General features: G+C 48.9%; 1 protein-coding gene across 1 annotated transcript in view; it reads left to right on the plus strand.

Annotated features, from left to right (window-relative positions):
* LOC111141110 (SH3 domain and tetratricopeptide repeats 2) overlaps nucleotides 1-22,183 on the plus strand; it is a 53,750-nt gene extending 31,567 nt beyond the window's left edge. The window contains exons 9-17 of the mRNA XM_022493450.1: nucleotides 1,275-1,408; nucleotides 3,871-3,912; nucleotides 4,036-5,733; nucleotides 5,840-6,020; nucleotides 12,887-13,037; nucleotides 16,073-16,195; nucleotides 17,602-17,752; nucleotides 19,441-19,637; nucleotides 21,277-22,183. Coding sequence (XP_022349158.1) covers nucleotides 1,275-1,408; nucleotides 3,871-3,912; nucleotides 4,036-5,733; nucleotides 5,840-6,020; nucleotides 12,887-13,037; nucleotides 16,073-16,195; nucleotides 17,602-17,752; nucleotides 19,441-19,637; nucleotides 21,277-21,468 — 2,869 coding nt within the window. The 3' untranslated portion in view covers nucleotides 21,469-22,183. The remainder of the gene's footprint in view (nucleotides 1-1,274; nucleotides 1,409-3,870; nucleotides 3,913-4,035; nucleotides 5,734-5,839; nucleotides 6,021-12,886; nucleotides 13,038-16,072; nucleotides 16,196-17,601; nucleotides 17,753-19,440; nucleotides 19,638-21,276) is intronic.
* Nucleotides 22,184-22,857: the final 674 nt, after the last annotated feature.

Consider the following 22,857-nt stretch of genomic DNA (forward strand, 5'->3'; position numbering starts at 1 on the left):
AATCATATAATGATTTTATATAATCATATAATGATGATTTGAAATCCTTTAATGATTTCTTTCGATCTCTGATGAGCTTAGTTGTAGATTTCAACCAGATGTTCTTCTGAGGATGGCTGCTCTCACGGTGCTGGGAGAGTCTGGAGATCTGAGGACAAACGTAGGTGGCAGAACATGGCACTCCCATCCCTGCCACTCCCTTAATTCTGCTTGAACTAGAGAAGTTTGTTGTTGTTGTTGTTGTTTTTTTTTTTTAACCACTTCATAGCTTCCAACTTTATTTTTCTGTGCCTCAGTTTTGTCCTCTGTAAAAAGGAGTAAGAATAGTACCAGCCTCATCAGGCAACTGTGTAGATTAAATGAGATAAGGTTGTCTGATTCGTAATAGGCTCCCCCCACCCTTCTAAGGACTAGCTGTTGTTACCTCTTGGGCTTCCAAGTTATTTTGGTTAAAAAAATGGTTTCTGAGGTTAATCCTCCACCCCTCCAACTTTATTTAGGCCTGAAAGAGATCTTAGAACTTGTTCAGGTGGACATTCTGGATTGAACATTTTCTGAGGCACTTCTAGTTTTCACATTCTTTGATTCAATGACAAATGGTAAGTAAGCAAATTAGTCTTAACAATGAGTTTATTCAATACAGTGAGTATAAGGATCTCTATTATTTGTAGTCATTTCTCCTACCCCTTGACCTTCCTTCTACCCACTTCCCATCTCCCCTCTGAATGTCACATAATGCTCTTGTTTTGTGCCATGGAATCAGAGGTCAACAGTTGTGAAAGCTTCTTCGGACCAGAGTCAAACTCTCTCCATTGCTTCTCTAGACTGTGTCACCTGTCCTAGTGTTTTCTTGAAATAACCTGACAAAGAAACATCTTTTAATGGCCTATTTTCAACCCTTACCTTGGGGTAGCGAATTTGTATTTCTCTATTAGAAATGGGCACCAGGTGGTCTCAAAGAAAGGGTATGGGTCAAGAGAAGGGACTTTGTTTTTTTCGAGAGATAGAGTTTTAACAGGAGGGGTGTTTTCATCTCCTTTTTGATCTGTTTGGCAGCCACGTAGCTTGTTTCTTCCTGATGGGGTGCTCAGAGCTCTTCTTCCTGGGCAGCAGAGATAAATACATTATACAACAGAGAGATGAGGAGTCTGGCTGTCACTTTGGCAAGTGGGTCCATGGCTTCTCTCTCCTTCACTGTGTCCTGGGCTGTAGAGAGAATGGTTGTGTCTGGAGCCTTGCACTGATCTGTATCCATGTCTTTTGTCTCAACACAGGAACAAGAGCTCTGCCTTTTTCAGTGACGAGGAAAGATGCTCTCTTTGGGTCCTGGGAAGTGACAGGAAAGCTGAGTGTGCCAGCTTCCTCCACACGCTTGCTCATACTGACATAGCGTCTGTCTACCAGCTTAGTGAGTGTTTGCTCCTTGGACCCCTCTGAAAGCTCAGCCCAGCGCTAGCATGAGAGGCCAGCCCTACTGAGCCTTCTGTTCTAACCTTGGAGAAGAAAACCTCCTGAGTTGTGGCTGAGGTCACCTCTTCTAGGGCTGAGGGAGGCCTAGGTCCCCGAGGACAAAAGCAGGACCATAGAATGTTACAGCTTCTAAGAGGTGATTTCTCCTCCCATTTTACAGATTGGGAAACTGAGGCCCTGATGAATTAGTGCCTTGCTCATTTTCTAGTCAGAACAATCCCTAGTTTACCACACTGCGCCCAACACAGACTGACGCTGGACTCTCAGGGTGTGTTGACTTTGTGGGGGCTGGGACCTCAGTGCCGCCACTTCTCATGAGGGTCTGAATGATTGATTGAGTGAATGAATGCCACTCCCTTCACTTACTTTGGGAGGGCCCACTGCACCGTGTCAGGAAGTGCATTCACCTTGTGACAGTGGCTGGAGGAAGGATTCGTGTTTCTCCATCTCTTCAGCGATGGCGGTACTGTGTCCCCCCGCCATGGGGGCAGACTAGATGGGGCACAGTTCATGAGCACAGAAGAGAGAATCTGCAGAAGCAGTGTCAGGCCCGCTCCCTGGGGCAGAGGTGGGCGTCAGGGTCACCATGCACACGGGGCATTTGCGAGGAGCACCTAGCCGCGAACTTTCTTGCCACAAATAGACCACACCAACCACCAGGCTGAACCAGGAAGCTGAAGCTACGGGTACCGCCTGGGAGGGGGAGCTGAGGTCTGAAAATCCAGGAGGAATTTGGGTGTGCCTTGGCCACGGGCAGGCCACAGGCTTAAATCTAAGGGGTCCACCAACTGCTGATCCAATGGTAGGGGGAGATCTAGGGGCAGGTTCCAGGCAGCCCATTGCCTCCTATGTAAAGACCCGGAGGGCCGCTCTGATGGATGCAGGGCGGAGCCTTACGATGACGCAGGCGTCTCCCGGCACCATGGCAACCAGCAGAGGGGCGTCCTATTGGTAAACTCCAGCTTCGCTCCGCCCCGGGGAAGGCGTGCCCTTTGTAATTCGTTCTCCCAGAGGGAGCATCTTTTGTAACTCATGCCCATTGCGTCCTCGATGGCCCTGGCCTGGAGTGAGCTTGGCACGTGTTTTCAATGGCAACGAGGGCCAGGGCACAAAGCCAGCTCCCTAGCTCTGCCATGTTTGGCGGCGAGCCCTTCTACCTTTGCAGGTTACAGATCTCAAGTAGCTACAACGATTCTTAGAGCAGTAGGCGGAGGCTTGACCTGGTGCGGGGCCCGCTGTCCGCAAAGCTCCCCAGAGAGCCCAGAGTGAGGGCATAGGCGGCTGTTGCTTCTTGGCCAGGGAGAGGTAGAATCTCATTTCCAGCAGCCCCTGTCCTGAGAGCTGGGGCGGGGGCGGGGGAGGGAAGAATGGGGGGCGTGAATCTGGCCTTCCCCTCCACGGTTAGGCTTCACCTCCACAGTTACATTCAAGAGGGTTCGGTTCCTTGCTGCCAAACCCAAGGTGTCTTCTTGGTTCTCACCTAGCCTTCTTCTGCTTTTGTAATGTTGGGTGGCTGTCCCAGAGCCACCTTGATCTCTGTGTCTTTTCTTTCCTCTCAGAGTGTGCCTTTGCTGCCTCCCACCTGCTGGGAAATGCTGGTGATTCTCCGACTCCTTCACAAACTCCCCTCCCCCAGCTGCTTTGCCTTCTTGCCCAAATGCTTCTCCTACGACTCGGACCCATTCCTCATGACACACTGGGGTTCCTAAATCTGTGTTTGCAAGTCTCAGCCTTTTCCCTCTGGCTACAGATCGACTTCCTTCTCGGCCTAGAGCTCCTGTGAGTCCCTCAGATGCAGAATGTCTGAAACTCTGCTCCAGACTGTCCCTTCTTCCACCTCATCCCCCGAAGTCACTTCAGGGGACAAAACTGGGACCCTTAGAGGCCCCTTCACTCTCTTTTCTTCATTAGTCACTTTTGCTTACCTAGTCCTGTGTCATATTGTGCAGTGGAGTCCCTGGCAGCTGAGAGGATGGGTGAGGCGTGAATGGAGGTGGGAGGAAGGAGGCATGTATACATGGAAAGGGGAGGCGATGCCACAGGTTTTGTTCATGACTCTGCTGTCAGTAGCTGGGAGATTTGGGCCTTTGGAGTCTGTCATCCTCCTCATACCCCTACCTCCTGGAAAAGAGTTCATGTTTCTAGCCTCTCTGTTTTTCTTTTCTGGCTCTGAGTCTTATTTCTCCCTCAGTTCCCAACTGTAAAATGAGTGGCTTAACCAAGAAGCTCTGCAGGTCCCTAGAGCTGTTAAACTGATGATGGAGAGAATTCTGCCCAGTTTCTCAGAGAAATTTAAACACAGAGTGTCCCCAGGAACCACGGGTCTGGGGTGCATCTGCAGGCATGGGCATGGTGGCCCATTCTGACCTAACACCATCTCTGTCCTGCATCTCTATCCAGGTGGGTTTGAATCCATCCAGAATCTTCCAAACGATCTAAGTGGTGAGTAGAGATCACGCTGAACCTGACCTCCCGTCCTTCAGAACAGCATCCTGTCCTCTTGCCAGGAGCTGGCCGCCACAGTTGCACGTGCTCACGTTGCTCAACTCTGCCTATCCCTTACAGCGTCCCAGCCGGAAGGCTTCAAGGAGGCCAGGCCTGGCAGAGCCTGGGAGGAGCATCAGGCTGTGGGCTCCAGACAGTCCAGCAGCTCTGAGGACTCCAGCCTGGAGGAGGAGCTCCTCTCAGCTGCCTCGGACAGCTATCACTTGCCTGAGCCCGATGACCTCGATGACCCGGAACTGCTCGTGGACCTAGACACTGGTCAGGAAGAGGAGGAGGCAGAGAACTTCGCCCCCATGTTGGCTTTTCTGGATCACGAGGGTTATGCTGACCACTTCAAGAGCCTCTATGATTTCTCCTTCTCTTTCCTCACGTCTTCTTTCTACAGCTTCTCTGAGGAGGACGAACTTGTGGCCTACCTGGAGGCCTCAAGGAAGTGGGCCAAGCGGGGCCGCAGGACCTGGGCCCACGCCCGGCTCTGCTTCCTCCTCGGCCGGCTGAGTGTCAGGAAGGTCAAACTCTCTCAGGCCCGGGTGTACTTTGAGGAGGCTATGTACATCCTCAATGGGACGTTTGAAGACCTATCCCTGGTGGCTGCTCTGTACACCAATTTGGCTGCCATCTATCTGAGGCAGAGGCTGAGGCATAGAGGCTCGGCTCTGCTGGAAAAAGCAGGGGCCCTGTTGGCCTGCCTGCCTGACCGGGAGTCTAGTACCAAAAATGAGCTCGATGTGGTGGCCTACGTACTACGCCAGGGCATTGTGACAGGCAGCTGTCCCTTGGAGGCCAGGGCCTGCTTCCTGGCCGTCCGATTGCTCCTAAGCCTGGGCCACCATGAGGAGGTCCTGCCCTTCGCCGAGCGCCTGCAGCTCCTCTCTGGACACCCTCCTGACTTGGAGGCTACAGCAACCATCTTGAGTTTTCTGTACGATAAGAAATATCTCCCGCACCTCACAGTGGCCTCTGTCCAGGAACGTGGCTCCCAGAGCGGCCAAGGGATGTCCCTTCCAATTTGGCAGGTCTACCTGGTTCTCCAGAACACCACCAAGCTCCTTGGAGTTCCCTCTTCAAGCTGGGGTGAAATTTCTGCCCTGGCCTGCCCAGCACTCAGGCAGGCACTGGCTGCCTGTGAGGGGCAGGCCAGTTGGAGCACCCAGAGGGCCCTGTGCCTCATCCTGTCCAAAGTGTACCTCCAACATAGGTCTCCCGATGGGGCCATCCACTACCTGAGCCAGGCCTTGGTGCTAGGGCAGCTGCTGAGTGAGCAGGAAGCCTTCGAGTCTTCCCTCTGCCTGGCATGGGCGTATCTCTTAGCCAGCCAGGCAAAAAAGGCTTTGGACATCCTCGAGCCACTCCTATACTCCCAGAAGGAGACAGAGAGTATCACCCAAAAGGGGGTGGTCCATAACCTCCTGGGACTTGCCCTTCAAGGTGAAGGCCGGGTGAACAGGGCAGCCAAGAGCTATCTCCGGGCCTTGAACAGAGCTCAGGAAATGGGGAATGTGCGTAACCAGGCGGTGACTTTGGCCAATCTTGGCCACCTGACCCTTAAGTCCTGGGCTGAGCAGCCAGCCAAGGACTATTTCCTGCAGGCCATCCGACTCTATTCTGAACTCCAGACCAGCATGGAGACAGACATGGAATTAGTACAGGTCCTTCTCTGGTTGGCCCAAGTCCTGGTGCATGGACGCCAGCTGGCCAGTGGCCGCCTTTGTTATGAAATGGCATTGCTGTTTGGCTTAAGGCATCGACACCTAAAGAGTGAGTATGTCCTGTGCTACTGGGAGCTTTAGAGAAAAGTGTGAGAGCACGCTTTGCCCTCATCCTATCTCAAGCGATCTCATTCATGTCCCCGCTTTATGTTCAGGTCAGCTTCAGGTCACCAAATCCCTCTGCCATTTCTACAGCTCTGTATGCCCAAACCCCAAGGCCTGCATCACCTACCACGAGCACTGGCTGACCCTGGCTCAGCAACTCAGGGACCGAGAGATGGAGGGAAGGCTGCTGGAGTCCCTCGGGCAGCTCTATCGGAACTTGAACACGGCCAGGTGAGTCGGGGTATGGGGACGGGCCTAGACACAGCTCATCTTCCTTCAAGAGAAATAGCATTCTCTTCCTCTGGAGTAAAGTTCACAGGCTCATGGTGTGTTCATGGTATCATGGAAAAGAGCGTGGGCCCTGCGGCCACTGCACGGTGTCCTCTCTCACTGATTAGCTGTGTGCCTCAGAGCAAGCTACTTCGTTTCACCCTACCTCAGCTTCCTCATCAAAGACAATAATGGTGGCGTCTACACTCTAGTATTCACATGGGGAATAAATGAGTCAACTCCCATGGAACACTTGGGACAGGGCCCGATCCGTAGAGGCAGCTCGGTGACATTGGCTGGGTTACAGCTGCTTGGGTGTGTCCGTAACCAGTATCATGTGACTCTGGCTGAGGGTCCTTAACTCGGAGATGTGCCAGTTACACCTGGGCTGGCACCCTCAGGAGGCCTTGGTTACCTGAGGACGGGTGGGTATTAGAGAACAGCCCAAAGTAAATGGATGCATGGGCAGGCGGGGACAACTTCATTGTAACCAAGTTTGATTTGGAACCTTCCCTCTAAAGTGAAGCCGGAAATGACAGAACTGAGTTTATTTCCACCGTTTCATGAAGAGACTTAGGTGAGAATGGCAGCCCTGTGGTTAAGTCACAGATTCAACTCCCAAAGGAGTGCTGACTTTTAGCTTGGGTTGGGCAGAATTGCCTAATAGCTCCGTGAACGATCCTTTGTGACGGACTTTTCAGCCCTCTCTTCAAAAGGCTCCTTTGTGCAAAATATACCAAAACGTATCTGTTCCACTGGGCAGCTTCTTTTAACCTCTTGATCTTTAAATTATTCCCATGTGAAGTATCCTGCCATGTCCTGCTGCCTTTCTCTTCTCTCATCTCCTCGCTGGCTGGCTGGGATCTGCTTACCCCTCGTTCAGTTCTCCTTCCCAACAGGCCTTTAATTGATTCCATTACACTCTGCATGGTTTACGAGATGTCCGACTTCATTTGGCAACAGATTAGCATCGTGGCATGGTATTCATAATTATGAAGGACATCTAAAACAGAGCCGGGATCATTGCTACCAGAGAGGTGGTTGAGAAGAAGCTAATTGAATGACAAGTGTTGCTTTTCTAGGCAATGTGGCAACCTTGGGGCCCCGGACAACCAGACTGCTAATAATAACAAATTCTCTCTCTCTCTCTCTCTCTCTGTTCTCCTCACTCTGTCTCCCTCACCCTTTCCCTCTCTTGCAAGAATCAGGTGTCCTCCAAATCTCCAAGTGTCTCTGCCTTCTGTTCTGGGAAGGGAGTTGCAGATCCTTACAGCATGGGAGGGGACAGGATGTGTGGCCCCAGTGTGACACTGCTTTCATTCTAGGACACCCTTTGAATGTCCTTTTATGGGGGAATGGGTTTTTGGCCATCCTCATTCCATTGTTCTGGAAGTTGATTCAAATGGGGATCTTTAACCCTAATCTTCTATAAGTCTAATCTCTGAGGTTTTGCTTGTGTAATTGGGAGGACGTAAATCTCCCCTGTTCCTGCTTTACCCCCAGTGTGAGTGACCGAAGAAGTAGATGGAGAAGTGCCTCTGGTGTCAGAGGAAACTGTGCAAACAAAAGGTCATTATTCCTTTATGAGAAGCTTGGTCCATCGGGGAGAACGTGCTATGAGTCTACACTTACTTAGCATGTATAAATCATCTCTTCCTACAGGGTGCCCGGCAGACACAGGTAAACAGTATTTGCACACACCTGGAGGGGTTACTGTAATTTCACTGTAAGCTTCCTGGTAGCTGAGATAGAAAGGGGAAAGCCACAAGAGGTTCTCACCATCTGATTAAAAAAACAAAAACAAACAAGCAAACAAAAAAACCCCAACAGAAACAAATGTATTTGTTGGAGCAAATGTTTTTCTGGCCCTGATTTCTAGGGGATATGAAGTGGGTCTTGATATACAGACAGATTTCTTCAACTAAACTCTCCCAGTGAGGTTTCCATCCTCATGAATCTCAAAAGCAGCAAACAAACGCTCCTGGGCGAGGTGGCAGGCATCTGCGGGGGTGGATGTGGAGGGAAAGAAGAGGACACTTTCAGCTGAGGGTTGGGGATCTGTCACAGAAGGTTTCATGAAGGCGGTGACGTTTGAGGAGGGCCATGAGGGACGAGTAAGATTTTGGAAAGTGGAGGAGGGTAAGAGAACAAGCATTTTGGGTGGAGGGACCAGCAATAGCTGTGGAAAGGTGGGGACACATTTGGAAGGCATTCTGTAGGTTTGAGGAAGGAGGGTGTTCAAGTGGATGTGTGTAGTGGAGGAGAGAGAGGCCTCCAGCCCATGCCCGAGGAGGGAGTGTGGGGGTGGGCTGGGGTGGGGAGCAGTGGGCCTCCAGACTGGGACAGCAAGCAGCCATAGTGAAAATGGCGGTCGTAATGGTGACTGATGCGTTCAGTGAGCACATGGCGTTTGCAACGTGTACTCTCAGGATAACTGCGTGGGGGCACAGGGAACTGTAGGAACAGAATGAAAGAAGATGATGTGGCCCAGCCTTTGGGGTTTTGCCTTGGAACACTTTGCTGTCCCCTTGTCCAGTACCTTTAGAGTCTGGCTCTCTCTGCCTCCAGGGTGACAACTGTAGGAGCTGGTGTTTTTGATCTCTCAAAACACAGTCCTTGGGGATCTTGTTTTTTGTGTTCAGGTGACATAACACAGACTGTACCTTGTTCTAGAGCTGAACCAGGTGGGATCCATGGGAATTCTGAGGCGCTATTGAATCCATGCAATAAGAATTTACTGAGCATTTACTATAGCCCAGACACCTGACAGAGAGATATGGTCCCTGAGCTCACAACGCTTACAGACTAGTTCAAGAAATTGACAATATTTATGTCCATATTCACCAAAGGTATCCTATAAATGGCGGTAGGTGCCACGGAGGACGTGCATATTATCTTTAGAAAGAAGACATGTCTGGCATGCAGTAACACCTCACAAAGTAATAGTTCTTTGCACATGAATATAACCGTAGCCCAGAAGTCATTAATCCCGGCTTTTATTCTCATTCTTATGCTCCTTATTCCCTTGGAACAAAAAAAGGAAATGCCTCACCATTTGGTTTTCAGTGTAATGAACGCAACCAATCACGGACATTTCTGTAATCCCATGCAAGGAAAGAACTGCTTTCACTGATCTGTCCTCATTTGCTCAAGAGGCTAGGACGCAATCACCACCCCACTTCTGTAGGTGAGGAAACTTTGTTCAGGGTTTGAAGTAGCTTGTGTTCTTCAAAACTTCTAGGTTGTTGGACTGGTAAAAGAATAAGAAACCTGGGGCGCCTGGGTGGCTCATATCATGATCTCGGGGTCCTGGGATCGAGCCCGAATCGGGCTCTCTCCTCAGTAGGGAGCCTGCTTCCCCCTCTCCCTCTGCCTGCCTCTCTGCTTACTTGTGATCTCTCTCTCTCTTTCTGTCAAATAAATTAAAAAAAAAAAAAAAAAAAAAGAAGCAGAAACCTTACCATAGGCTGGTTTCAGAGCCCATGATGGAGCCCTGCTTGAAGGAGTGTGTGGGGTTCTGGAGTGAGATTCTCAGGGTCACACTCTGGTTTAAACAGCATTTATTACCCGGTCCTTGTCACTTACCCTTTCTGAGCCTTATTTTTCCCATGAGAAGAATGGATGTAATAATGTTACCGCACGCCTAGTGTAGCTGTGATGATTACATGCGGTAATGCATGCTGAGTGCTCAGTAAGTATCAGGGAACAATTACTGTCACATATTGCGAGACAAAACCGCGGAGGGCTCAGCGTAAAGCTTTAGAAATGAACAGTGCAAACTTGGACAAGATAAAAAGTTTTGTATAATGGGCTAAAGTCCCTCGTGGTTTAGTGTTTCTGAGGTTTACATGGGAGAACGTATACTGGAAATTCATATGTCAACCCCTGGCACAGGGTCAGCCCTTGGCAGGAGCCGTTCTTATTATGGCGATGGGGCAGGACCAATGAGTGAGGGCTGGGCCTGGAGGTCAGACGGGCACTCATTCAGGCGGTGCAGGGATCTGGAAAGCCCCAGTAGGGGAGGGAAAGAGGAAGTCTGGGGATGCAGGTACATCAGAGTACTTGGCCACAAGTTCATGGCTGAGGGCCAGGTGGAAAGGAAGGAATAGGACCTAGCTGTAATACTAGACCAAAACTTAGGGAAAGGAGAAATGGGAAACAGAGGACTCAGGATTGGAGAAGAGGAGAGATACCCTGACAGGGCCTAGGCATAGGTGGCCCAGGAGTGCACATTTGGGATGAAGGCTGTCCACCCCACCCCCTGTCCCCTTCCCCGCCCCAGCAGGCTCCTTACTTCTTTTGATTTGGGAACTAAACCACACCTAGAGCCTGTGGCAGGCAGGGCTGAAGGAACTGGGACATTGAGCCATTCCAGGCCAAGCCGGTGGGTGACAAGCCACAACTACTGGCATATGCAAACGAATGGGGTGACAAAGGCTGGCGATGGCTGGCATGACAAGACCAAGGAGACTGGAAACCACCTCCCATGTCCAGAACTTAATGTGTGTTTTTATTGGACATCATGGGTCAGGTGTACATGCTGGTGGGAGGCATCTTGCATGCGCAAGGAGTCTTGATGGTGCTGTGTGAGTAGCTAGGCTTCTGTAAGTCCTGCCTGCCTTTATTGGGGGTTTCTTGGAAATACTGATCTCTCATCAGCAGTCATAGTGAGCTCGGAGAGAAAAGGTCTAAGAAGCAAAGTTCCTCTCTTCCTCTGTAATTGGCTTCTTTGCTATAACCCAAATCTTGCTCCCTGGGGGTCTGGAGAAAACAACCATAGCCTAAGGGTCTCCCAGGACAGCAAATGGTAATAAAGAAAAGCAGAGCAGGAAATAGGAGGATGAGATACATGTGTTCTGTCTTCATCAACTGTTCCAGTGGGAGTGGGAAGAGCAGTGCTTGAAAACTGTGCTTGAGGTCTGGGAGGGGAAGGTACGAAGCAGGCAAGAGAAGAACAGGGCTTCAGTGATAAAAGAGTGTTTGTCCCAGCTCTACTGGGGAGGCCGGCGAACAGCCCAGCATCGCCTGCTGCTTTCAGCTCCTGGCGTGGTCTCAGCAGCAAGTCTGACGTTCTAACACTTGAGAGAGGGTGGCCTGTGCCCATCCTGGATGTCATACTGGGAGCTGGGCAGTGGGGAAAACCTGATTTCTTTCTTCTCAAGACTCCCAAGGGCCAAACAGCTGGCACTTTCTCTAGCAGGCCAATAGCTGCCTCTTCACCAAGATAAATCAGGACTGCATCAGTTGAAGGCGATGCTTGTTTCCATCAGTGTGCACGAAGGGGCTGGGGTTGAGCTGTCCATCACGAGGTTCGATGAGGACCTCCTAACTCTGAATGTTCATACACTCAGTTGAAGAGGACCAGTGTTTCTAGAAGGATCTGTATGGTTTGGAGTAGTGGTTCTCAGACTTTAACAGACAATAACCTCAGTGCATTACAAATCAGATTCAGGGCTTGCATCTATAATTATTAGGACTTAGTGAGTCTGAGATAGCTCTAGGGGTCTGTGTGTTTGTTTGTTGTTGTTTTTTTTTTTTAAGATTTTATTTATTTATTTGACAGACAGAGATGATAAGTAGGAAGAGAGAGAGAGAGAGGGAAGAAAGCTTCCTGCCGAGCAGAGAGCCCGATGCGGGGCTCTATGCCAGGACCCTGGGATCATGACCTGAGCCGAAGGCAGAAGCTTTAACCCACTGAGCCACCCAGGCGCCCCAGGGGTCTGTGTTTTTAATAAACTCCCAGATAATGCTGCTGCTGGAGCTCCATGATTCTCAGAGGAGGGTAGGCACTGTGGGATGAGGTCTGGGCTGCGACTCAAGAGAAGGGAGTTCTACCCCTGGATCTTCCCCTGAAGTGTTGTGCAACCTTGTGCAAATTACTTCCCACCCTTGGGCCTGTTTCCCTATAACATAAGGGGTTGGGTTGGATCTTGCAGTCAAGTTGTTACTGAGCTTTGACAAAATGCTCCCAGAGTCTCCTAGCTACCATGGTGTGTCAGTGCACTGGGGTCACTTTGCCTGTGTTTGTATGTTCGAAGATCTTCTGGGTGATTCTAATTGCTGCTGGAACAGAGAACTACGAGATGATGTTCGATGTTCCTTCTTGTTCTAGAATTCCGAATCTGTGCCACACTACATTACCTGTGCCTCATATTGTCATTAATGCCTGTCATGGGAGAAGAGTTTTCTGCCTAAGACAATTTTCCAGATAATTAGAGTCCTTGGAGCATCAACCTTTTAAAACTTTTGCCCTTCTTTGATTTTTCTTCTTAAACAAAACATCAGCATCTTTTTGAGGATTTAAAGTTACCACCATGGTCATTTGTTCGTGCGTTTGTTCAGTAAATATGCATTTGGCATCCCTATATGTTATAGGTGCTTATGGGAAAATCATAGTTTTTCCCATAGTGCAGTCGAAAGATGGATGGACCATGGGCCTTACTAATGAAAGTGACAACTAACATGAGCATTCATTACTGTTAATTACTCTGTGGGGGGCACTGTTCTTGGCACTCCAGTTTCTCCATCCCATTTAATTCTTCCACCAATCCTCTGAGTCAGGTACAATGATACCCTCATTCTACATATGGGGAAACTAAGGCACAGAAAGGTTTTCTGTTTTTTTGTTTTTTTTTTAATATGTTCTCAAGGTTGCACAGATGTTTGAGGCAGAGCCAGGATTCAAATCAGGGCCCAACCTCTCTGGATGACCAGGGTCAATGTCGCTCCCTCCCAGAGCCTCAGTTTCCTCTGGTGCTGAATGACTCCAAGGCCCCTTGGAGGGGTCCCTTGACTCACAGCTAATGGGTCTGTGTCTGTCCCCCCAGGTCTCTCAGGAAGTCTCTCACCTGCATCAAGGAAAGCCTGCGTATCTTCATTGACCTTGGGGAGAAAGACAAGGCTGCTGAGGCCTGGCTTGGAGCTGGGCGACTCCACTACCTCATGCAGGAGGACGAGCTGGTGGAGTTGTACCTGCAGGTAGGCTGCCTGAAGAGCTCACCTGCCCACCTGGGCCATTGGAGGAGACAGATCTACCCTCCAAAGTGACCAGATGTAGCTAGAGAGTGGTGATATCCATGCTAAGCCCTTGGAGGGTCGATCCTGGGATGTTCCATGGGCAGAAGATAGAGACCAGGGTGGTATGGTGACTGGCAGTCCCTGAGTCCCAGATACCTGTATGAGCTCTCTAAGAATGTGGTAGGAGACTCAGTCATGTGTCATGTCAAGTAGATCTATTTTTGCTGAGCTCAACACACAACTTGACTTTGGGGTTTTGCTGCAATATGAGGCAAGGTTGATGTGTGCAAGGCATTAACATTATCGTCCTCTTCTAGTCTTTTTTGTTGTGTTCCTTTAATACCTGAGATACAGTAGAGTGTAGTGATTAAAATTCTGGGCTTTGGAGAGGGACAGGCCTGGAATCCAATAACAGGGCCATCAATTCTGGACTGTGTGACCTTGGGCTTGCTACATCAGTTGTCATGGGACCTCAGTGTCTTCATGGACAAAGCAAACCCAGTCTCTTAGGGTAAGGTTTAGGTGCGTCACTTGCATAAATGCCTATGCGAAGCAAGCATTTACTAAATGCTTGGGACTTAGTAAATTCTTTTTTTTTTCATTTTCTCATTGTGCTTTATTTAATAATTCCCCAATGACAAATCATGTTATGTGCCTTTTTGTGTCCTACTGACCATTTTTATACTTTCTTTTATCTGCTCAAGAATTTTTCCCATTCTTTTATTGATGTGTTTTTATTATTGATTTTTAAAAGTTGTTTATATGTCATTCATGAAGCCCCTTTATTAGATGTATGCATTGTGAATGTTTCACAATTACTTGATTTTTTTCTTTTCTTTTTTTATTTCTTTTCAGCGTAACAGAATTCATTGTTTATGCACCACACCCAGTGCTCCATGCAATACGTGCCCTCCATAATACCCACCACTTGGCTCCCCCAATCTCCCACCCCCCGCCCCTTCAAAACCCTCAGATAGTTTTTCAGAGTCCATAGTCTCTCATGGTTCATCTCCCCTTCCAATTCCCTCAACTCCCTTCTCCTTTCCATCTCCCCATGTCCTCCATGTTATTTGTTATGCTCCACAAATAAGTGAGACCGTATGATAATTGATTCTCTCTGCTTGACTTATTTCACTCAGCATAATCTCTTCCAGTCCCATCTATGTTGTTACAAAAGTTGGGTATTCATCCTTTCTGATGGAGGCATAAGACTCCAGAGTATATATGGACCACATCTTCCTTATCCATTTGTCCGTTGAAGGGCATCTTGGTTCTTTCCACAGTTTGGCGACCGTGGTCATTGCTGCTATAAACATTGGGGTACAGATGGCCCTTCTTTTCACTACATCTGTATCTTTGGGGTAGATACGCAGCAGTGCAATTGCAGGATCATAGGGAAGCTCTATTTTTAGTTTCTTAAGGAATCTCCACACTGTTCTCCAAAGTGGCTGCACCAACTTGCATTCCCACCAACAGTGTAAGAGGGTTCCCCTTTCTCCACATCCTCTTCAACACACATTGTTTCCTGTCTTGCTAATAAATGGTATTTTAAAATTATTATTAAAAATCTATTATTGTTAAAAATCCCTTGGATTTTTTCTTTTTAATCATCATTTCTGTTATCTGCATAATGCTGACATTATGATGTTATATATTATTTTGTTCCATTGAAAATGTGCCAGTTATCTTTTCTTCCTTCTCATTTCTTATTTACTCCCTTATTATTGCCCTTATTACTAAGCTCACACAAACCCACGTCCACAGAGTCTTAACTGTGGCTGTGTGACATTGAGTGCGAGCTCACTGTGCACAGGGGCTTTGCAAGCACGTCACATACCTGCTGTAGTTGAACCCTCATTCCAAATGCAGCAGGAGTTTCTACTCAACCTCCCATTTTATGGATGTGGCTCAGTGACCTGAGTAACCTACTCAAGGTGATGCGGCTGGTACGTCGTGAGAACTGCACACAGACATTGTGACATAATGCCTTCGCTCTCAGTCTCTACATTTTTCTGCCGTGGGATGTTAGAGCTGGAAGGGCTTTTGGAGAGCATATAATTAGGTCTCGCCTTTCCCTCTCCAGGAGGAGAGGCCCAGAGGGAGCCATGGGGTCGGTCGTGCGTTGCTCAGCAGCAGCACCTCCCGATGGCAGGATCCCATCTCCTCGCCTGTTCCACTGTGTGGCCATGTGGGGTCTTGCCCCATTGACTCCCTGCCCAGGCCCGGTCCCAGGCCTCCACAACCCCAGACTGCTGCCTGCTGTTCTGTGGGGCCATTCTTGACCTCAGGCTCTCTGAGGTCCCATAGTGGTGCTGCAGATGTTCTGGGATCCATCCCCCACTTGAACTTCATCTCCGAATTCTGTTTAGATGCAATATGGAAGTGCCTGAGAGAGAAAGAGCTCCTGGGTGCCAGGAGAGGGGTATGGGGCTGGAGGGCACCAGGATGTCTTTACCGCTAACTATTATGTAAACACGGTTTCCTTCGCCTTTCTGAGCCTCAGTTTCTCCATCTGCGAAGTGCAGGTGTTGGATGAGATCACTGTTTTCCAAACTGCAGTCATTTATAGGCGAAGTTCATGGCTTGGCCATGTTCATGTATTTTCTGTATTGTTACTATTTTCTTCGACTCAACTTCAAATCCACTTAGTTTTTTACACTAAGTAACACTATCTGAAGTCACAGGTGTGAATGTATTATTCAGCTTTTCCTCTAAAACACATCAAAATAAATACTGAGCTATTAAAACATAAGATGTTTGTCTATGTACTGCTCAAAACTGTCTCTAGGTCTCCTAATACCATCATACCATGATGGAGAAATGCTGGACTAGGGGGTCGCAAAGGCTTCCTACTGGTCCTGTGAGTGTGGAGGACAATTCAGCATTTGGAGGATGTGAGCAGAGGGTTAAACCAGGTGGTTAGGATGTCACTCTGGCCACTCTGTGCATATTTGGAAGGCCTCTCTGCCTTTGACACCTGTCTCTGTCCCATCCAGGCAGCCATCCAGAAGGCCTTGAAGTCTGAGGAGCCCTCTCTGGCTCTCAAACTCTATGAAGAAGCAGGTGATGTGTTCTTCAATGGGACACGCCACAGACACTGTGCCGTGGAGTATTACCGAGTAAGTCCTGGGCTGCGCCATGCACCCACCTAGACCCTGGAACAAATGTGGGCAGGGTCACGTCGCCTGGGGTCCCTGTCCCCTCTCGTGCTGGGATTCCTTTTTCTTTCCTTCCTCATCCAGTGCCCATGCACTCTTCCTTTTTCCAATCAATAGGCTCTCAAAGAAGGGGTCGATAAACTCTGTCATTCCTAGATTTGATAAATTGTCCTTTCTGGGAAAACACACCAAAATAATTATACCTCTTGGTATACTTCACCATTTCTGGCATAGTTCTCTGTTTACCAGAACGTTCCTGTGTACCACTGGTGGCATGGTGGGAGATGACGGTTCCCCAGATGAATACTTTTGTTTTATTATGTTTTTATCAAGTGTGCATTCACATATGTTTTAAAAATTAAAAGTGTGTAACACTAGCACATCAAACCCATGACTTCACAGATATTATTGTCAAGGATGAGGTAAAGTAGTAAAAGAGAGTTGACTTAAAAATAATAGTAATTAAATAATTGTGCGTATGTTAAGCAGATATGTCAAAATTGTAATTGTTCATCACTGACTGAAGGTTGGAAACCTCATGATCTTATTTGACCCTAAAATTTCATTTATGCATTCATTTGCTTGTTCAGATCTTTATTCAGTCATCAAGCATTTATCAAGCACCCAGGACATGCCAGGCACGGAGCTAGGGGTGGGGAGAACAAGAAGCATGTCCCTGACTATTGAGCTAGTCATTTTCATATGCACTTTATAGATGAGAGAATTAAGTCTAGAGAGATGAAGTGATCTGCTTACAATTCTATCATAATAAAAATAATAGAAATGACCATTTGTTGGGCACTCTCTGACACCATGGGCATACCCCACAGATGGCACTGTGGGTGCTAATGGATCACGTGGTTGGGAGGTGACTACATTCCCACATGGCCTCAAGAAATGTCATCTTCCTTTTCCCCATCTGCGTTTTTCTGGTCTTAGGAGGTCTCATGACCTTCAATTCTCCTACTTCTAAAATCTGGGCAGAGCAACCAAGAGCAAGGACCAGGAGAGTGGGCTGTGAAGAGCCATGCATGGAAACACAGCCATCCCCCCAACCCTTACCAGCAGAATGTAAGCCTCCTAGAGTATGGTCTATACCAAGGATTCTTTTTTTTTTTTTTTTTTAAGATTTTATTTATCAGAGAGAGAGAGGAAGAGAGAGCGAGCACAGGCATACAGAATGGCAGGCAGAGGCAGAGGGAGAAGCAGGCTCCCTGCCGAGCAAGGATCCCGATATGGGACTCGATTCCAGGATTCTGGGATCATGACCTGAGCCGAAGGCAGCTGCTTAACCAACTGAGCCACCCAGGCGTTCCTATACCAAGGATTCTTAGCTGGACTAAGCTTCCACGTGCTTCTGTTCTCAGGCTGGGGCCATTCCTTTAGCGAGGAGGATGAAGGCCATGAGAACAGAGCTCCGGGTTTTCAACAAGCTGACAGAGCTGCAGATTAGCCTAGAAGGCTATGAGAAGGCTTTGGAGTTTGCCACCCTGGCGGCCAGACTCAGCACGGTCATAGGTAGGTGGTCCTGATGGTCGGCCATATTGAATGAGAGGGCTAATGGCTTATCCAAAGGGGGAATGACAAAGCAGTAACAACAGAAGCTCTGGAGTCAGACCATGTGGGTTTGAATCCCAGGTCCGACTGCAATCTCTGTTGTAAGCAAGTGTGTCATTTGCAAATGGGGATGGTTCCACTGTTGGGTTTGTTCCCAGTTCAGGGTAAATGGTATTTTATCCTGTGCACAGGCAGTGCCCCTGTTACTAGAGGCCTCTGCCCTAAATTTTTAATGGGTTGACAGTTAGTCAAAAGCACATTTTCCATGTGGAATTGAAAAGTAAATGAAGATCAAACTCCTGTGAACGTAGCTCACTGTGTAGCTGAAAAAGCTTGCAATGACCACAGACTCTGGTAGGAAACAATGTGTGCCATTAGAATAGGAAAAAGGCAGAATTTAAAAGAAAAACAAAATTAAAAAAAACCCTGTCCTCTTGAATGTTGGTCTTGAGGAAAAGCAGGTTTGATTAGAGAAGGCTTGATTCGATGTAGGGGCAAATGGAGTCTTCTGAGAGGATTCTAGAAGGGACTTCTGGGCATTCTCAAGGGCTTGAGATGTGGATGGCACTGGACTTTATTGTGTCTAATTGCACTTCAGAGCTCTCTGTCTGTTTTTCCTACCTTTTTCTTTACTGCAGAAAATCTTATCTGAGTGACAGTCTGCTATCTCAGGAAAGGCGGTGGGAGCCCCAGGCAGCTCCCTCTCTGAACACTCTTTATCCCTCCCTGGACACAAGCTGAAAGGAGGATATATCCACCCTTTTATGTACTTCCCTGTGACTGGATTTTTCCATATCAGAAAATTTTCTCTCCCTTGGATTTTTTCTTTTATTTTTGGCTTTTGTCTCTTTGAAGCTTAAAAGTGATGTTTTTCAAATTGTATCAAACAGCCACCTTGCGAATATTCCAGAAACACAATGGGAAGCCTTTGTTCTCTCTGAAAGGCCACTGTGTATTAAAGGAGTTGGTTATTAAAACAACAGAGCCACCAAAAACCAAAGTAACAAATCATAGACCCATTAGAAACCAAGGTTCTAAACACGAGTTAAAAGTGGCAGGGAGAGGGGAGTCGGTTCTCTGTAGTCATCTGAGACCTTGGGCTGGTGAAGGAGCAAGAGGGTGATTGCTTCTGGAGGTAGCCCCAGGAAGCTCTCTGAAGGGGGAAACTTCCATGTGGTGAAGACGTTTGTACTACAGAGTCATTCATTACAAAAAATCCTTGGCTACCCCATCAAGCTAGTCTTGTCTCATTACAGGGACTTGGGGATAATTATTTCCCAGAATCTTGAGTTACAGAGATTTTTGTAATAAAGAGAAAATTTTTTTCAGGGCATTATCCTTGAATCTTGAAGGGCACACGTGCTCTGAGCAGTCATTCCCAGAGCCTGGCGTTTTCTTACGCATCCCTTACCACAGGAGAAATTTTGCCTTTGTGTGTGAGGACGTGTGAGATTATTTGAGGAACTTCTATGTCCCAGGAGACGATGAACCTCCCACGAGGGCAGGGACCTCTTCTGCTTTGTTCCGTGCATCCCAAGCAAAGTCCCCGATCCCTAGAAGACCTTCAAAAAATAGCAGCGCCTGGGTGAGTAATTGGATGTCGGCAAGTGTCGGCTGCGAGATCTCTCCCTTGGTTTTCCGATTCCTAGGAGATCAGAAGCAGGAGCTGGTGGCCTTTCACCGTCTGGCTACAGTCTACTATTCCCTGCACATGTACGAGATGGCTGAGGACTGCTACCTGAAGACTCTGTCCCTTTGTCCCCCCTGGCTGCAGAGCCCCAAGGAGGCCCTGTACTATGTGAAGGTGTATTATCGCCTGGGGCGACTCACCTTTTACCAGCTGAAGGTAAGAGCCAGGCTTAAGATGAGGTCCTGAGAGAGCTGCATTCCCACCCTATTCTTCCCTGGACGCCTTCAGGGTACAGTCGAGTGGCCCAAGATGGGAATTCACATCTCATAGGGTGGGGAATGACTCCTCTGGAGACATGATGGCTATTTTCACTTAGCCCCATGGGAGATCTCAAAGATGCTCCCATCCGATGAGGAGAGAGATACTAGCTCCTCTTTCTCCCTGCCCTGCTATGACTTCCGGAGCCACTTTATCTGTCAGGGACCATGAGGACCTTGCCCCGTGGCTGGGAGTTCCTGAGGGGCCTATGGAAATACACTACGCACAAAACAAAGGAACTATAAGCTCCAACATTAAAATAAAAAATTAATACTTAACGGTGCGTCTTCAAAATATTATAGGGTAACTAGTCAGTCATCGTGTACTTCTTATAAAGTTAAATGAAACTCTAGGAGAAATCTGGGTACACGCTACCACGTTTGAGATCGCGAGGTGCAGTCTACGAATGCAGGTGTGCCTCTGTCCTAACCAGGCCTCAGCCCTGACCCTCCTGTTTGTTCAGCAGGAGTTGAATTTAGAGCTTCTTATTTTTCCAGCCACTTCTCTGTGTTGGTGGTCTGGAAGTCTCTGTTACCATTCTGGCCCTCAAACTTTGTCTCTGGCATTGGCTTCCCCTTACTAGAGGTCCCTGTCTGCACCAGTATGGCCCTTAATCTCTTAATATCCTTCTGAGTCACGCCTGTGTTTGGCCCCCAGGGGAACCTCAGGGCAACTCTGCTGTCCTTTTCTTATTTGCCAGACGTTGTTTCTGGCCTGAATTAATTATTGACTTGTGAGGGTTAACGGGAACCAGACATCCCTTTTTGAATCTCACCCAAAGAAGCATCTGTTATTCATTCCTACCATGTGGGGAGGGACCACGGGGTAGTGAAGGACTTGCAGCCATCTTGCTTCTGTCCCATAGCCCCGGAGAAATGGTTCAGGGACAAAGTGCATCTGATCAGGTTCTCCCAACCAGGGAATCTAGGGATTGCCAGGCGGAAAAACGCAAATCAAATTAGCTTAAACAAAAAAGGCAATTTATTGGCTCAAGTGACTGGCAAGTTTGAGTATAAATTCAGGAGTTTTAGGGAGTTCTGGATGCTGGTACTCAAACATCATCCTGGATTTCCTCACCTTTTCCTGTTTCTCTTTGCTCTGTATGTTTCTACTTCTCTATTTCCTGGGGGTCCTTTGGGTCCAGCTATTAGCCCGTGGCTAAAAGGGGGAGGGACCATTAGCTCTGTGAGGTTACACTGAGAGGTCCCAGGAAGTGAATGGGCTAGGTCGGCCTGGGTCATTTAGGGATCCCTGAGGTCCCGGGCCCAGGATGATGCCATGCCGCTTCATGATTGGCTAAGCCTGGGTAAGGTACCACCCCTGTGGCCATGGCAGAGGGCCACTGCAGGGGGCACTGTCACCTGTCCAGTTCACAGTAGAGTGAGGTGGGAGCTCCCCCAGGAACCAGGGGGAGGGGGGTGGAAAGTGTGTGGGGTGGACCAAAGCTCGAGTTCGAGTCCCCAGCACTGCCTCTTATCCTCTCCCGGAAATGTTTGCTGACCGCTGTCTCTTCTCTGCCTGCTTGCCATGGGGTTAGGATGCCCACGATGCCACCGAGTACTTCCAGCTGGCCCTGGCAGCAGCGGTGCTGCTGGGTGACGAGGAGCTGCAGGACAGCATCAGGAACAGGCTGGACCACATCTGCCGGAGCCCCCTGTGGCACAGCAGCCCCTCCGGGCGCTCCTCAGAGAGGGCACGGTGGCTGAGCGGCGGGGGGCTGGCCCTCTGAGGACCTCTGGCCCAGATCTGACCGGGGGCCCATGGCCGGAGCTGTCTCCCTTCCCGGGGTCTTCCACCCTGGCCTGGAGCATCCTTCCAGGGGACGAGCACAGCTCAGAGGGACAGGGGCTCCTTCCAGGAGGGTCACAAAAGGAGTGGATGATAGAGCGGGGATTGGAAGTCCTAGCTTTGTGTCTAGAGTGTTTCCAGTGGACTCTAGTCTGCAGGTACATCCGCTGAAACGTACTTTGTCAACACGCAGTTCTCCTAGAGAAACGGAGAAAGCTTGCCCCTGCGGGGAGCCTCTCTCCTGCCCACAGTGGGGAAATCAGGCACTGCCCTGGAGAGTCTGGAAGCTAGACTTTGTTCCCCTCACTGACTTCTCTCAGGGAAAGCCCCCTCCCCTTGCCCCAGAGAAACTGGTAGTTTCTTGCTTCTCTTTCTTCAGCCACAGGAGGTGCTCTACCTCCTGCTCCTGGGGCTGGTGGCTGGGAACTCACCATGCTCTCAGCTTAAAAGACGGCCTTAGAATGGCCAGGTCGGTGCAAAGGTCCTGGGGCATCTCATGCAGATTCACCTCTCCATCCTGCCTGAGGCTCTGCTCCTCCATAACCTTCTGGAAAGTCCGGGAGGCTCCCCAATGGCCAAGGCTGAAACACCGAACACTAAGAAAATTACCACATTACATGTAAATAGTGTATATTATTAAATATTGCTCATCTACATTTATGCATATTTGTGTCCTTTCTAACGGGGAGAGGTGAGGAGGGGGAGGCCTGAAAGTTGGGTTAAGTACCAAGGTGCCATATGGATTTCAGGGCTGCTCCTCAAAAAATCATCTCTATTAGTTTTCTGTCACTGCATAACATGTGTGGTGGCTTGAAACACCCTTTATCTCACAGTTTCTGCTGGAAGGCCGGAACCCAAGCATGGCTTTGCTGGTCTTCTGGCTCAGGGCGGCTCACAAGGTTACAGTCAAGGCTTGTCAGCTGCAGTCTTCTCAAGCTTAGCTAGCGGAAGTCTCTGCTTCTAAACTCACACCCACGGCTGTTGGCAGGAGTCAGTTCCTCGCTTGCTGTTGGCTGGAGGCTGCCCCCTGATCCCCACCATGTGGGCCTCTCCACAGGGCAGCTCACAACATGGCCGCCAGCTTCGTCAGAGAGCAAGTGAGTGAGACAGAGCCGAGTGAGAGAACAGAGTCTTGGCACAACCTCATCTCAGAAGTGACATCCCATTAGTTTTGCCTATTCTGTTCATTATGAGGAAGTCGCTAGGTCCACCCCACAGGAGGAGGGAGAGGTATTTACCAAGGGTGTAAACACCAGGAAGCAGAGAACCACTGGGGGCCTTTTCAGAAGCTGCCTACCTCCGTATCTGAATGTTTTGAGGACGGAATCAG

This window comes from Enhydra lutris, unplaced genomic scaffold (assembly GCF_002288905.1).
Source record: "Enhydra lutris kenyoni isolate GAN:26980312 unplaced genomic scaffold, ASM228890v2 scaffoldscaffold5, whole genome shotgun sequence".
NCBI lineage: Eukaryota > Metazoa > Chordata > Mammalia > Carnivora > Mustelidae > Enhydra > Enhydra lutris.